This window comes from Naegleria gruberi (genome assembly GCF_000004985.1).
Source record: "Naegleria gruberi genomic scaffold NAEGRscaffold_65, whole genome shotgun sequence".
Taxonomy (NCBI): Eukaryota; Heterolobosea; class Eutetramitea; order Acrasida; family Naegleriidae; genus Naegleria; species Naegleria gruberi.
Window position 1 is genome coordinate 66,713 of NW_003163262.1, and position 14,573 is coordinate 81,285.

The window sequence follows — 14,573 nt, forward strand, 5'->3', positions numbered from 1 at the left end:
ATTTCAAATGAGGGAATGAGCCTATATCTATTACAACTCGTACGAATGGAATCTTTGGAATTAATAATAATTGGCATCCGAGTTTTTCCGAAAGGGCTCACTTTCTCTCAATTTCTTCCTCCCGCAATCGCAAGTTTAATCCGGTTGTAAAATAGTGGGATAACAATAAGGAAGAGAGTCGTTATCTTTGTGAGGTATTGGCACATGCCAATAATCCTTTTCTCCTTCTCACTACAGACCAATTCAAAGAAGTATCAATTCCATGATGATGTTGCTCCATTGGAGGATCATCAAAATTTCAATCAATTTCCCATTAACATTTGAACTCTCTCTTGAAAATACGTGTTTTCTTCTCTTTCTCTTTACAACATTAAGATATTTTCTTCAACTTTCAATATTTCCCGAATCGACCTATTTAAAGAGTAACAAACTTCGCTCAAGTGTTGGATAAATCAAACTTAAAAAAAACTCCTCATCTCTTTTCCGCGTTTTTTCAGAGCCTTGTTGAAAAGAGAAGTTTTAAATAGATTCAAAAAGAGAGATTTATATAAAGAATGACTGAGACAAGTGGTAGGGTTGTTGCTTCTGCTGATTTGAAAGAGGTGGTTGATGATCAAGTACAACAACATGCTGATGTTGTCGATAATCATCATCAACAACAATATCAGGCTAGTGCCGAGAAGGCTATTGCTAATGGTCAATCGGATGTTGTAGTTAATGATGCTCAAGTTTTGGACAAGATGGGAGAAATTACAAAGAATGAAATGAATCAAACAGAGAGGTTTTATTTGAGGAAGATTGTTGCCAAGACATGTAGTGATCCACCTAATTTGATAATTTATTCATTGATTATTTTATTTGGGCTATCTTCGTGGATTGCAGTGAATGGCATCTATTCAGAGATACCTCTATTGGGTTATGTCATGCCAGAAGGGTATGCTATTGCTGTGGATATGAATTTGAGTTTACAATTGGCTAATATTGTCCCCTTCATGTATTTTGTGTTTATGATTTTCAAAAAGATGATTCAAAGAAAGCTCAAACCAACTACGACAAGGAAGTCAACATTTGACATTGTGGATACAGTATCTATTTTGAGCTTATTTGTGATTGGTATTGGAGCATTGATTGGCATGTCGTTTTTGTGGAATATTCCAATTAATGGAAGGTCATGGCCATTTTTAATAATGATGTTCTTGGTTGGAGTTAGTGATTGTACCTCAACATTGTTGTTTTATCCATTTGTATTACATTTCAAACATGCTTATTCAAGTGCTCTATTAATTGGAGAATCCTTAACTGGTTTGATAGCTTCCATTATTTCCATTATTCAAAATTCAACTCCAACACCATTGTTCCCATTTTGGGTATTTTGCATCATTATTGCAGGTATCACTGCCATTAGTTTGGTTTCTTATTGTTTATTAAGATTTTTACCATACTCTAAAAAGGAATTGAGAAGAGATGTTGATGCTTTGGATGAGGAAACAAGAGAATTAATAGTGAAAAAACGACCACTCATGACATGGTCTACCGTAAGGTTGATTTTTTTCCAATTCTTGATAAGCTGTTCTGAAAACGGAGTTGTTGTTTCAATCATGCCATATGTCTTTGCTCACTACAAACATCATGCCACATTGTTGCAGTATGCTATCACCATAGGTATGATTATCAGCCCAATAGCTAGTGGCGTTGCTTACCTCGTTCCATTTTACAACTTTTTCATTGCCATGTTCTGCCACTTGATTTGGATTGTTGGTGCTTGCTTTTTAACAGTTATTGCATTCAATAATCCAAATCCTCCATTGAAATACTCGACAGCTTTCGGAGGATTCCTAGTGGTCGTGGCCATTCTCACAAAGGGATTCATGTCATTCTGTAAAACAAAAGAATTTTTACACAGCCATCAAGTCATTGAAAAGCAGGACGAAATGATTTATAAGAAATTATTATTGGAATCTAGAAAAAAGACTGAACAAACTCAACATGTGGAAGAAAAACTCGAGCAAATTGAACCAATTAGTACTGAACAACAAGAAGCAACAATCGTTCCTAATGGAGAGGAAATTATTGACCTACCAATCAATCAAAAGAAATTAACCTTTGGAGAACGTTTAAGAGATGCTCTAACTCAAATGGATTTGAATCCTTTCCGATGTGCTGGTTTTGGAATTCAAATTGGAGCTCTTGTAGCTACAGTTACAGTGAAATTATTCTCAGACGCTCATTATTTTTCATAATCAGATATAAAGTAAAATATCTGATTAATTTTCAAAATTTCCAAAAATAGCAAAACGTGACCATCACGTTTATGCTACAGACTTATTATCATTCAAGCATTGCGAGCACGTTTTGTTTTCAATAATTAAAAAATAAGATGCAAATGCTTCACATTTTGATAATAAGCGTTTTCCTCACGTTGTTGACACCAGCCATATGTCAATTTATTCCACCTGATATTGAAGTCAAACCTATTATTACTGGCCTAAAGGGACCCTCTTCACTCTTTTACCAACACGACAGTCTCTTCATCCTAGCAACTAATCAACAAATTCTACTCAAGACAGACTTTCAATCAAAGCCAAACATTATTCTTGGCATTAACAACACTTTTGGATACAATGGAGATGGAAAACTTGCAAAGGACACCACTTTAAGTAATCCTCACGGTTTACATGTGAATGGCTCGTTCATTTATATTCCAGATAAATGGAGTCAGCGCTTGAGAATGGTCAACAAGGAAACAATGATTGTTCAAACAATTGCTGGAAATGGAATCTGTGGTTTCAGTGGTGATGGACAAAAAGTTGGAGTGCCAAATACACAATTGTGTAATCCACAAGGAGTTTTTGTGGAGAAAAATGAGATTTATATTGCAGATACTTTCAACAATAGAATTAGAAAGATAGATTCGAATAATTTTCTTTCGACTGTTGTAGGGTCTAGCTCAATTGGTGGGTTTTCAGGGGATGGAGGTCTAGCAACAAACGCCAAACTCTTTAGACCTGAATCTGTATTTGTGTATATGAATCAAGGCCAAACTGATATATTGATTGCCGACACTTTTAATAATAGAATCAGATTAGTCAAGAATGGTATAACCTCAACAATAGCAGGCGGAAATACCCAAGGATACAATGGAGATGGTATTCTTGCTAAAGATGCGTATCTATGTCAACCTAGCTCTGTATTTGTTACAACAGTTGGTGAAAGTCTTATTGCTGATTATTGTAATCACAAAATTAGAAGAATTTTCACAAATGGAACGATAACTAGTTTACCAATACAGGTCAGATATCCAAAATCCATTTTTCTTGATCAAACAAATGGCAATCTTTACATCTCTGAATTGGTTGATGGGACAGTTCAACAAGTGACATTTTACTGTAAAGAAGGATACAAATTGAATGATTTTCTTGTATGTGAACCTGTTTGCCAACAATCATGCAATACGAAAGGTAAATGTTTGGCTCCTGATGTTTGTGAATGTCAGGACAGATACTATGGTGAGTTCTGTGAGGAGTTTACATGTTTTGGAATCTCAAAGGATCATCCAATGGTTTGTTCTGGACATGGATCTTGTATTTCTCCTGATTCATGTGAATGTGAAGTTAATTACTTTAACAGTAACTGCTCAGCAACTTCTTGCTTTGGAAAGAACTCAACCGAGCCATCTGTTTGCAATTCACATGGTAAATGCACTTTATTCAACACATGTAAATGTGAATTCAACAAATATGGTGGCAATGAGTGTGAAATTCCTCTATGCAATGGAAAAAACTCTTCAGATCCCAATGCATGCTCTGGTAATGGATTCTGTAGCACTGTCGTTTCTCCCGCTTCATGCATTTGCACTCGAGATATGAGTGGAGCATATGTAGGATCTGATTGTCAATACCCAACCTGTATTTCAATCCCCTCTTACGAACCGAGAGTTTGCAGTGGAAATGGTCGTTGCTATGGATTTAATTTGTGTGAATGCAAAGAAGGATACGAAGGACTGTTTTGTGAATCAGTTACATGTGGAACTGGTTGCAAGATAGCTGCTTCAATTCCTGCGAGCGTTGTAGTCGGAGTTTGTGGTGTTATTAGTTTGGTTTTGTTTCTGACGAGAACGAAACTGAAAGAATTTGCTAAAAAGCTCACATATACTGAACTTAAAGATATAGAGATAGTACCTTATCAACATTTCTACATTGCTACAGAAGATGAAAAATACGAATACAAACTCAAAAGAATATTAGGAAAGGGAGGATTTGGTAAAATTTATGTTTTTGATGAGATTAGTGATGGGCAAACCATTGAAGTTGCAGTGAAAATCGTTGAGTCAGTTGATATGTCTGTTCTTAATGAGCCTACAACTATGAGTAGGTTACAACATACCCATATTGTACCTATTCGTCGTTTTACAATTGTTGGTGATGGAAAGTATACTTGTTTAATTATGCCACTGTATCTCTGTGATTTGAGAAAGTGGTCTCAAAGCTCATTGATGACCATTGAACTGATTATTGAAATTGTTAAGCAAACTGCCTTCAATATCTGCACAATATGAATATGGTCCATAGAGATCTGAAACCAGAAAACATACTAGTTGAATCTCCAAATCCTTCACAGGATACGATCATTGATATATCCTCATTCCACTTGCGTGTTGGCGATTGGGGATCAGCCAGATTCGAATCTGTTGAGACAAGCAATGGTTTCACAGCACAGTACTGCTCACCAGAACATTTTCAAGAAGGAATAACTTCCTGCAACAAGAGTGATATTTGGAGTCTTGGATGTATTCTCTATCAATTACTCTCATCAGATTACGAATCGAAACTAAATGTAGTGAAACAAAAAACTCAAAGTGATGAAGACGATAAGGAAATTAGGGAAACAGTAAGGGGAATGACCAAACTGGATGATTCATTCAAGCTTAATTCCATGTGTGATTTAATGCTAAATATGATCAAGTTCAACCCAGAGGAAAGGTAAGTTTGCTTTGAATCTAATAATCTTAATCATAATGGATAGAATATCTGCTGATGAAATATTGCACAGATTGAGTACCATTAATAATCAGTCAATGGATATAGCTCAGAATTCTGGCAATTAAGTATTCACTCTTTTAACACAATACAATATGAATTATTCAGAGGCATTTTCCATACATTTTTGTTAGTATCCTGTCAACCTTAAAATTCCAATTTCGAATAATCATTTTAAAAAAATTCTCATCATGTCCTTCGATCTTCTTCCATACGACGTTCAAGGTCACATCCTAAGTTTTCTTTCCTTCCGAAATGGAGTCAAATGGATGTTCATCTCCAAAGTTTGGTACCAATTATTGAGAGAACATTTATTTTCTCAATATTATTATTGTATTACACTTTATGGAGATAACTATTTGCAAAGGCAGGGTCATGCTGCTGTTCCGTATGGTGAGGATAAGTTGATTTTGTTTGCAGGATATGATGGTCATGTAACTGATGAACAGGTAAGTTGATTGTAAAGTTTTTAATAATATTAAAATGTTTATTGTATATTTTTTCATTACATAGACCAACGAATTGATGGTTTATGATTTGAAAAAAGATTATCTTAAACACTTACAAAGATTATCAAAAAACTCCAAAAAAGTTCCAATAGGAAGATCTTTCTTTCCAATGTGTTCTATTGGAAACAATGAATTTGTTTTGAATGGAGGATATTGTGACTTCATAACTGATAAGCAGTTGAACGATACTTGGACAATCTCCATTCAAAATAACAATCAACTCGAATGGAAACAAGTCAATCAAAGTGGTGAAATTCCACCCATTATGGACACCCATTCACTGGTTCACTACAATGGATATTTAGTTTTATTTGGAGGAAGTCAATCAGTTTCTGATGAATTTCAAAGTGTTTATCATGATATCTATGTTATGAAATTAGAAACTGGAGTTTGGTATAAATTGATATTGGATAGAAATAGTATTTCACCTGGGAATATCACTGGTCATACAGCACATTTAATTGAAGGAACAAATCAAATGATTTTATTTGGAGGACGAACAAATCAAGGAATTCAAAATCAAATTTGGATTCTTCACATTGTTTTACCAGATAATTCCAAATATTTCCAAGAATATTCAAAATGGGAATTAGTTAAACCAGTTTCCAAATTAATTCCACAACCAACACTTTATCATGCCTCTGTTTTGGTTGGTGATGAATTATTTATTTTCGGTGGATGGTCCACCTATAGCTCAACTAATCAATTTCTTGCATTCAATTACAAAACAAGAAACTGGAGAGACCTTTCAAAATTAGTAATTGGTCGGACAATCAAAGAAGAATTGCCTTATTCATATGGACATACTTTGACTCTGGTGGGAAATAAGATTGTTTTGATTGGAGGATGTGGAATTAATGGTTATCAAAAGAATGTTTTAGTTTTTCTTTCATTGAAAAACTAAATAATCTAGAAGAAAGTTCCTAAGGATGAAATTTAATGTTTATGATCCAATTCGAATATGTAAAAGTCATAAACTGGTTTGAAACCAAACTTTTCATAAATTCCAATTCCCATTTCAGTTGCTTCTAAAACCATTTTCGTGTAACCTAATTGTTTGGCCATGTCTATCATTGAAACCATGAGAATGGTTGCAAATCCTTGGTTTCTGTGTCCATCACGAGTTGCCAAATGATTAATAGAAGCAACATGTTTTCCCATCACTAATTTTCCACAAGCAACTATTTCCACTTGTCCATTCGAAAGTTTTTGCTTAATTCCAACAGTGAAACTTTTCACAGACGAATCTGGAGCAACTGTCGAAGTATCATTTCTAATAATTTCCTTCAAATTATCAGAAATTTGTGGAACACCACTAAATGCATCGGATTGACAAGTCCAAAACTGAACCATTTCCTCTGGACTTTTCATTTCTACCAATTCGAATGATTTCTTCTCATTTTCACAAATCTTTCGTCCAGAAAATATTGGAATTGACGAGTATTCCATATTTTCCACCATCCATCTTCTCTTTTCCTGATAATATTCAGTCAAATCTTGAATTTGTAAAAGCATGACAGTTTGCATTGTCAAGCTAGAAAAGCATTCTTTCAAATTCATCTTTTCAAGCTAGAAAAGCATTCTTTCAAATTCATCTTTTTGTAAATGTAAGTGGAGCCAAATTTCAATCGTTCTTGAACTTTTTCACTCCACAGCAATTGGTATTCTTGTAAGAGAGTCAAATTTTCACTTGTGGCCATATTAATCTTGCAATAATAAAACTGTGGAGTGCCATTGAGTCCTAAATTTGAAATCCTCGTGGCTGTGTCCATCACATCCTTGGTGTATCCACCAAAAACCTCCAGATACTCCAATCCTACCAATTCAAAGTGACTCATCGTGGCGTGAGAAGTCGTAAACTCTGCAAAACTATCCTGCACCATACTCATGAGTGCATTCTCTCCTTCCAAACTTGCCATTTTCGTGTTTTAAATTTTCAAACTATTGTGAGCGGTATTATTAATATTTGTTACATAAAAAAACAATATTTTGCAAATCTTATATGTTGTGGGCTATGAAGCAGTTTCTAGCACAGTGCAAGTTACTCGTTTTTTTTGAATCAAAAAAAGAATGCACTAGACGGAGTATTTAATGTACAAATAAGGATGTGATATGAGAAAGAGGAATGGACTAATAAGGACGTCAGGCAAAGAGAGGTTTTGGTTCAAGATTGGTTGAGGCACTGACAATATAAATTGAAATTTGGTTATTAATGTCTCTTGCATCGTAAAGACCTGAGAGACGATGTCAGTCTACAACCATTAAGTTTAGGGTGGATGTTAAGTGGTTGGTTGGACTGAGTCTGTCTGTGGTATTTCCTGGTTAACAGTGAAGCTTGTAACAAATTGAGTTCCACTACAAATTAACAGCAAGCTTGTGACTTGGCTTGAAATTGAAATTCCCAAGTTGAGAGGAATCTTAGTTATCAAAACATGGAAACGAATCTTGTTAAGGTTAAATTAACTGTCGCATGCGGCATACATTTCATCCCTACACTTGCACTGAAAAGATTTTTTTGTCAATACCTTAAGTTGACCAATTTTGTTTTTTTCAACATCTTTGTAAAAGACCTTTCGTCTACAGTTTAGGTGAACCTTGGACTACGGTTCCTACTACTGTTTTTTGACCATATTGGCAGAACTAACACCATACTTGTTAAGCCACAAGATATAGTTGTGCGGTGCCAAATATTGAAATTTGTCAAAAGTCACAAAATTCTTCTTATTGAAATAGTGCTGAACACCACAAATATTTTGGAAAACACCATTTCCACGTAAATATTAATTACCTTTTCAATTTTTATGTATCCATATTTCTTTCCATGTCAACATCCCTATTTATAAAATATTAAAATATTGAAGAGTGACAGTTCACATAGCCATGTAAATTGTAAATTGAAACTATTTTAAATTCTGTAGTTGTACTGTAGAAATACTGTAGTGTTAGTAGTTGGCTTACAATTAACTACATTATTACTATGCTTATTAATATTTTTTTCAAGTTGACCAAATTTTGACAAGTATTATATTAGTTTCTCAACACTATTACAAGATAAACAAATAGTTTACTAATAGTTTCTTATAAAACTATTCTAAACATTTCATTCCATAAAATTGCAAGTCAACCAAGTGTTAAAAATTTCAATTTAACAATTTTATTGTACAAGTTTTTTGTTGAATTTAATTCAACCAAGATTGACAGGTAGTTACATCACCTCTCTTTGCAGTTCCAACAGGTGGGAATCTCAACCATTCTCTCATTGACACTTGACTTTTACCTAATGTGGAATCATGCATTGGCATGGTGACAACACCTTGAGAAGCACCAACTCCCCATTCAGGGGAATACAAATCAAAGATAATATTACGTGAGTGATCGAGATTTTGTTGAGCATCTCTCCAACCTTCTTGGAAAGTTTGACTGGTGACTTTGATTGGTTCAGTAAACTTGGTATTGTTAGCTCTGTAATAGAATGAATAGTAACCAAATTGTGCAATGGCATCCTTTGGAATTGGATATTGAGTCAATGGATCAACGTTAGTGGAATTCAAACTGACAACTGTCAACATGTCAGCATAAACTCTAATCAATGGACTGCCAAAGAATCTAGATTTGTTAGTAACAGCACCAACTACTGAATATCCCTCAAAACTTCCCTTTTCCAATCTGAAATATTTTGGTTGACTGTTGGCATTTGTAAAATCAATTCCAAATCTGGTTTTAAAAAATTGCAAACCTTCATTCAACTTGGCATTTGTAAAACGTTGAGTATTCAATGGATATTCCATTCTCTTTGGAATCAAATCGAATGGTAAAGCATCATCAAATAATAAACTCAATTCTGCATCTAAAAGTTTACTTGGATCGCAAGCTGCTGATGTGAAATTTACAATACAGCTTAGCAATAATAATGTTACAAGGAGTTTGTACATGATGTGGAGTGTGTGTTTGGTTGTTTTTTTTTGGATTTTGTTTATTGAAATGAAGATTGATTGGCGTTTTGTTGAAATTGAGTGACTTGTGGCAGGCTGAATTGATTGAGGATCTAATTATACGACAGGAAGGCGCTGTTCTCTGTTACATTATGAAATCGCCCACTATTTATTATTGAACATGTTTGTAAATCTAAGAGTTTTGCTTCCTTTTTAAAAAACATGTCACTTGCCAATAAAATATAAAAAGTAATGTTTTAATAAACAAAGAAGGAAACAGCCATGTAAGTAAACTAAATAACCTGCTCCTATTTAAAATACCGACCTGAAATGTTGATGTGTTCAAGAACGCCAGCTGTCACTTCAACTCATTTCACACACAACCTGCCTCAATAACCAGAGAACTCGATTCTTTAAATACCTACACCAAACAACTCCAAATACCTTTCACAACACAAAAAAACAAAACAACTTGTATAATAATTAAACTGTATAATATGTCAGCAAAACAACTGACACGATTCCTCGTGTTTACAATGCTGCTGATGATTTCAACACTCATCATGATGGTAAGCTCCTACTCACCTACCACAGAAACTGATCCACAAGAATTCGATGCTCAATTCCACTTGTCATACTTGGCAGATGGCATCCAAGCAGGTGACATTGCTCCAATCACTCGTTATCCAGATGCCTATGAAAAAGCCACTTCTTTCTATAGAAATCAATATGGTTTAGATATCTCTGATAATGGTTCTCGTCTCCCACCTGGCACTCAATTTTTCACATCAGTCGGTGATAAATATGTCGTTGAATATGCAAAGGTTCGTGGTTATCCAACTTTGGCTGGTTCTCAAGATTTGGGAGTGTATGATGATGCCTTTGCTATCATGCTCACTCAACCACTTGTTGTTCATGGTGCTTATGGAGGTAAGAATGGTACTTGGGTTGATAGTGGCTCAGTATTGCCATTTGGGTTTTATACCTATTTTTGGAAGGTTAATGGAACGACTGCCTTTCCAAGAATTACTTGGTCTAGTCCAATGCCAATGAGAATTTCAGCTGATGGTTCATTGGTTGTCGATTGTGAATTGACTTCAAATATTTGGGGTAAAGGAATGGCTAGAGGTTTGAATTTGATTAGAATTAATCCTGCCACTGGTCAATATTATGTCTCTGTTGTCAGTTCTCATACTTTCCCAGTTAGTCAAACTGATATTAGTCCAAAATGTGCTGCCATTACCACTGAAAAGGATATTTTCAATGAAGATTTCATTATCAAGTGGAATAATGTCTTGTTGGCAACTGTCAGAGATTTCAAAGTTGCTCCACCTGTTGCTTCCAGAGCTATGGCTATTGTTCACTCTGCTGTTGATGATGCTTTGGGTTTCTGTAGAAGATTGAGATATACTGGTAGACCATGTGATTATGCCACCATTGCTACAACTGTTTCCTATGCTGCTCATAGAGTTCTTGGTCAATTGTTCCCAAATAATATTGATTGTTATACTGCTGCTTTAAAGAGCGCTTTGAAATGTAATGGTTGTCAAGAATATGAAAGCTCAGAATTAACTAGAATTGGTAAGGTTGCAATCTTGGCTGCCGATAGAGTTTTGAGATCGAGAGATAATGATGGTAGTTCTGATTTTGTTGATTATCAATTCAGAGATGGTCCAATGGATTATCAAAGTCATGCTCCAAACTATGTCAGAATTCCATTGTTGCCTCAATGGTCAGCTGTTGAACCATTTGGAATTCAAGATGTTGAAAGTTTCAGACAAGGTCCTCCACCACAAATTGGAACTCCTGCATTCGAAACTGCCTATGATGAAGTTTTCTTGTACGGTAGAAATGATTCGAGCGTTAGAACCTTCGATCAAAGAAGAATTTCTTGGTTCTGGGATGATGGTGCAGGTACTGCCACTCCACCAGGTCACTGGAATGTCATCCTTCAATCAATTATTAGAAGTCAAGGAATTACTGACACTTTCAAGATTTCAGCCATGTTCAAACTCTTGGGTTGTTCAGTTGCTGATGCTGGTATCGTCTCTTGGGATCACAAATATTTCTATAATGCCCTTCGTCCAGTAACTGCTGTCAATAACAGAAATAGAAATCTCAATTGGTTCCCTCTCTTGGCCACTCCACCATTCCCAGAATATACAAGTGGACACTCAACATTCTCTGGAGCTGCTGCCAGAATTTTGAGTTTATTGTTGGGTAGTGATGATATAACCTTTGATGTGACAAGTGATGGTTACAAGTATCACACCAGAACTTTTAACAGATTGTCAGATGCTGCTAAGGAAGCTGGTAAATCAAGAATTTATGGTGGTATTCATTTTGAATATGCCAATCAAGCTGGTTGGAATTCTGGTGTTGCTGTTGCCAATGCTGTTTACAATCAATTGTGTAGAAATGGAAATTGTCTTTAAATAAAATGTAAAATTTCCAAAACAAGGACTTGCTTTTATTGAAATTATTCTCGATTATATTATCATTAATGATATCTTGTTGCAACATGTTGATGATTATTTAAGTGTGTGCCAAATGTTAATCAAATGTTCTTGTTGAAAGGTGTGAGGAAAATTGTAAAGTGAAATGCAAAAACAATTAAAATAATTTATTGTGTTGATGAGATTCATTAAATAAATAATATTTGAGGGGTTTCTATACAAAAGGAAAAGGCACTCGAGTTATAAATTACAGTTAGTTCTTATTCTTCACAATCATTCTCATGTTTGCGAAAGAATGTTTTGAAAAAGATCAAAAATCTTCAAAGAGTTTTCGACCCTTGATCAAAGATTAGCGCACATTAAAGATAATCTGATTAACAATTCTTGTGACTTCTTTCTTCCTTGGTAGCCTTTTCTTCTCTTTGGAAATGATCTTCACCATAGGCCATCTTGTATGCATCAGAGATGGTTTTAACTTGTCCTCTCATCTTATCGTAGACTTGTTCAATGCTTTCTTGATTCTTGTTGGTTTGAGCAGCTGAGGAGTTCATTCTTAATGTTGTAGTTTGTTGTTGTAGTTTTTTTTTGTGTTTTGTAGTGGCTTGTATTCGTGCATTTCTCGCTTTTATACCATCTCGGTAATTTTCCTAACGCGAATTAGGATTTTCGCGTTTTTTAATTATTTGCTGCGGCCACAAGGATCATAAGGTCCCTCCTTTCATAATGTATAGAGAGTTTACAATGTTTCGTACAGTTTGTGAAGTATATTGAATAGATAGATGCAGTTGTTATATTAATAGTAAGGAGAATGAAGGAAAATTTTGAGGTATTTTTAATGATAATGTGGTGATGAGAGTAATGTCATTGCAATCAATAAGAAGAAACAAAAATCTTATTTAATCAAAATTTGTTTCTTCCAGCTCAAATAATATTCGAATATTTCACGTGAACCAACCCCGTACAATAATTCATCAGCACCCCATGACCTCAGAAGTATTGGCGCCAAAAAAGCTACAACTTTTAGAATGTTTATCGCGCAGCTTGTAAAGTTAATCTCATTCAATTCTATAAGGCTCGATCAAGCACAAGCCCTTAAAAAGAACTGTTTCTTGTTGAAAAACATCCCGCGCTCATTTTCTACAGTCATCATTAAATTAAATTAAAAAAATAATATCATGATGAAGCTCATCAGATAAAAAAGTACTCACGCGTAGCATTGGACGTCCTGAAAAAAGGTATTCTTAATGAGTTTGCTCAATAACTAATATTAAACAACATATGAACCTTTATTAACAATAATAAACAAAATGCGCACGCAATATCTCATCTTGTTTTCAATCCTCTCACTTTTCCTTGCCTTGTTCTTCTATCAACAAGTACAAGAATCAAAAAAAACAACATCATCACTCGATTTTAAACAAGGAATGTCTTCAGCAACAACTTCTGGAAGAGGATTAAAAGCCATTGTAGTAGGATCAACAGGTTTGGTCGGAAAGAACGTTGTCAGAGTCTTGTCTCAACAAAATCCTCAAGAATATGCCAAGATTGTGGCCATTTCGAGAAGAAAGGACAATCCATTCAATTATGAAACAAGTGTTCCTATTGAACATATTACATTGGATAGTTTGGATAATTTGGATCAAATTTCTGATGTTTTTAATGAAGTAGAGTAAGTTTTTAGACGAATCATCATGAAATTAATATTTAAATAATCAATTTATTATAATTAATCAATTGATTGCTATTATCATGTAATATTCGGAAATTATATTTATTTGGAATATAAACAGTGAAGCATATTGTTGCTTGGGAACAACTATCAAAAGAGTTGGAAATGATAAGCAAAAGTTTAGACACGTTGATTTTGATTATCCAGATTCATTTGCTAATTTGGTTTACAAATCATTCACCAATGCTGCTCAGAACACTTCCGAGAATTTGAAACAATTCTTCCTTGTCACTTCTACAGGAGCTGATAGCAGTTCAATGTTTTTCTACAATCAAGTGAAGGGAGATATTGAAAAGTCGGTTGCTCAAAAGCAATTGGATTATCAACAATTTACTCAAGGAAAATCACTCAATCAATCTTCTTACTGTCACATTATCAAACCAGGTTTATTAATTGGAGAACGTGAAAATGATGAAAGATTTGGAGAAAAGGTTGCTCAAAATTTGAATAATTTATTATCGTGGGCACTTCCAAGAAGTGTGAGTGGAATTAAGGGAGAGGAAGTTGCCAAAGCAATGCTTCAAATTGCTGCCACAACAAGACAACAAAAATTGGATCTTTTGAAGGAAAGAGATTCTCATTCATCTGTTGGAGGAGTGGATCAAGCAACTCGTTTCACAAATCGAATCTTTGCTCATGGAAATGCAAATCTCAAAGATTATTCAGATGAGTATGATCTTACTCGTAAATAATTGATCTATATATTTCTATATATATTTATTTTCAAAATATCAAGTTGTTATTATGTACATTAAAGTTTGTGTGTAAATATTACAAGTAGAGAGAGTTTTCAAAAATTCTACTTTTTCTTTTCTTTTTGGGATTCAAAGAACTTTTGAGCATGTGAAGCGACTTGAGTTCTTGTTCTATATCAAGTAGTAGTATTGGAAATTATTATAGAAATTAGAATA

The 14,573-nt window shown here is 34.5% G+C and overlaps 5 protein-coding genes across 5 annotated transcripts; 3 read left to right on the plus strand and 2 right to left on the minus strand.

Annotated features, from left to right (window-relative positions):
• Positions 1 to 554: 554 nt before the first annotated feature.
• Positions 555 to 2,240, plus strand: NAEGRDRAFT_73938 (uncharacterized protein; the record flags this gene model as incomplete). The annotated part of the gene is made up of 1 exon (XM_002670944.1): positions 555 to 2,240. One exon carries the CDS (start codon positions 555 to 557, stop codon positions 2,238 to 2,240), a length of 1,686 nt encoding a protein of 561 aa, XP_002670990.1.
• Positions 2,241 to 5,810: 3,570 nt separating this feature from the next.
• Positions 5,811 to 7,588, minus strand: NAEGRDRAFT_81661 (uncharacterized protein). The gene is made up of 2 exons (XM_002670985.1): positions 7,148 to 7,588; positions 5,811 to 7,113 (listed from the first exon to the last, which is right to left on the minus strand). The coding sequence occupies exon 2, from the start codon at positions 7,103 to 7,105 to the stop codon at positions 6,482 to 6,484; it is 624 nt and encodes a 207-aa protein (XP_002671031.1). The 5' UTR covers positions 7,106 to 7,113; positions 7,148 to 7,588; the 3' UTR covers positions 5,811 to 6,481.
• A 1,136-nt stretch (positions 7,589 to 8,724) lies between these two features.
• Positions 8,725 to 9,477, minus strand: NAEGRDRAFT_73941 (uncharacterized protein; the record flags this gene model as incomplete). The annotated part of the gene is made up of 1 exon (XM_002670986.1): positions 8,725 to 9,477. One exon carries the CDS (start codon positions 9,475 to 9,477, stop codon positions 8,725 to 8,727), a length of 753 nt encoding a protein of 250 aa, XP_002671032.1.
• A 563-nt stretch (positions 9,478 to 10,040) lies between these two features.
• NAEGRDRAFT_53155 (PAP2_haloperoxidase domain-containing protein) lies at positions 10,041 to 11,912 on the plus strand (the record flags this gene model as incomplete). Its single annotated transcript, XM_002670945.1, has 1 exon — positions 10,041 to 11,912. The coding sequence occupies one exon, from the start codon at positions 10,041 to 10,043 to the stop codon at positions 11,910 to 11,912; it is 1,872 nt and encodes a 623-aa protein (XP_002670991.1).
• Positions 11,913 to 13,240: 1,328 nt separating this feature from the next.
• Positions 13,241 to 14,354, plus strand: NAEGRDRAFT_73943 (uncharacterized protein; the record flags this gene model as incomplete). Its single annotated transcript, XM_002670946.1, has 2 exons — positions 13,241 to 13,602; positions 13,724 to 14,354. The coding sequence occupies 2 exons, from the start codon at positions 13,241 to 13,243 to the stop codon at positions 14,352 to 14,354; spliced, it is 993 nt and encodes a 330-aa protein (XP_002670992.1).
• Between the last annotated feature and the right edge of the window lie 219 nt (positions 14,355 to 14,573).

Excerpts from the sequence above, each read along its gene's own strand:
- NAEGRDRAFT_81661 (XM_002670985.1), bottom strand. The coding sequence starts at position 7,105 with ATGAATTTGAAAGAATGCTTTTCTAGCTTGACAATGCAAACTGTCATG.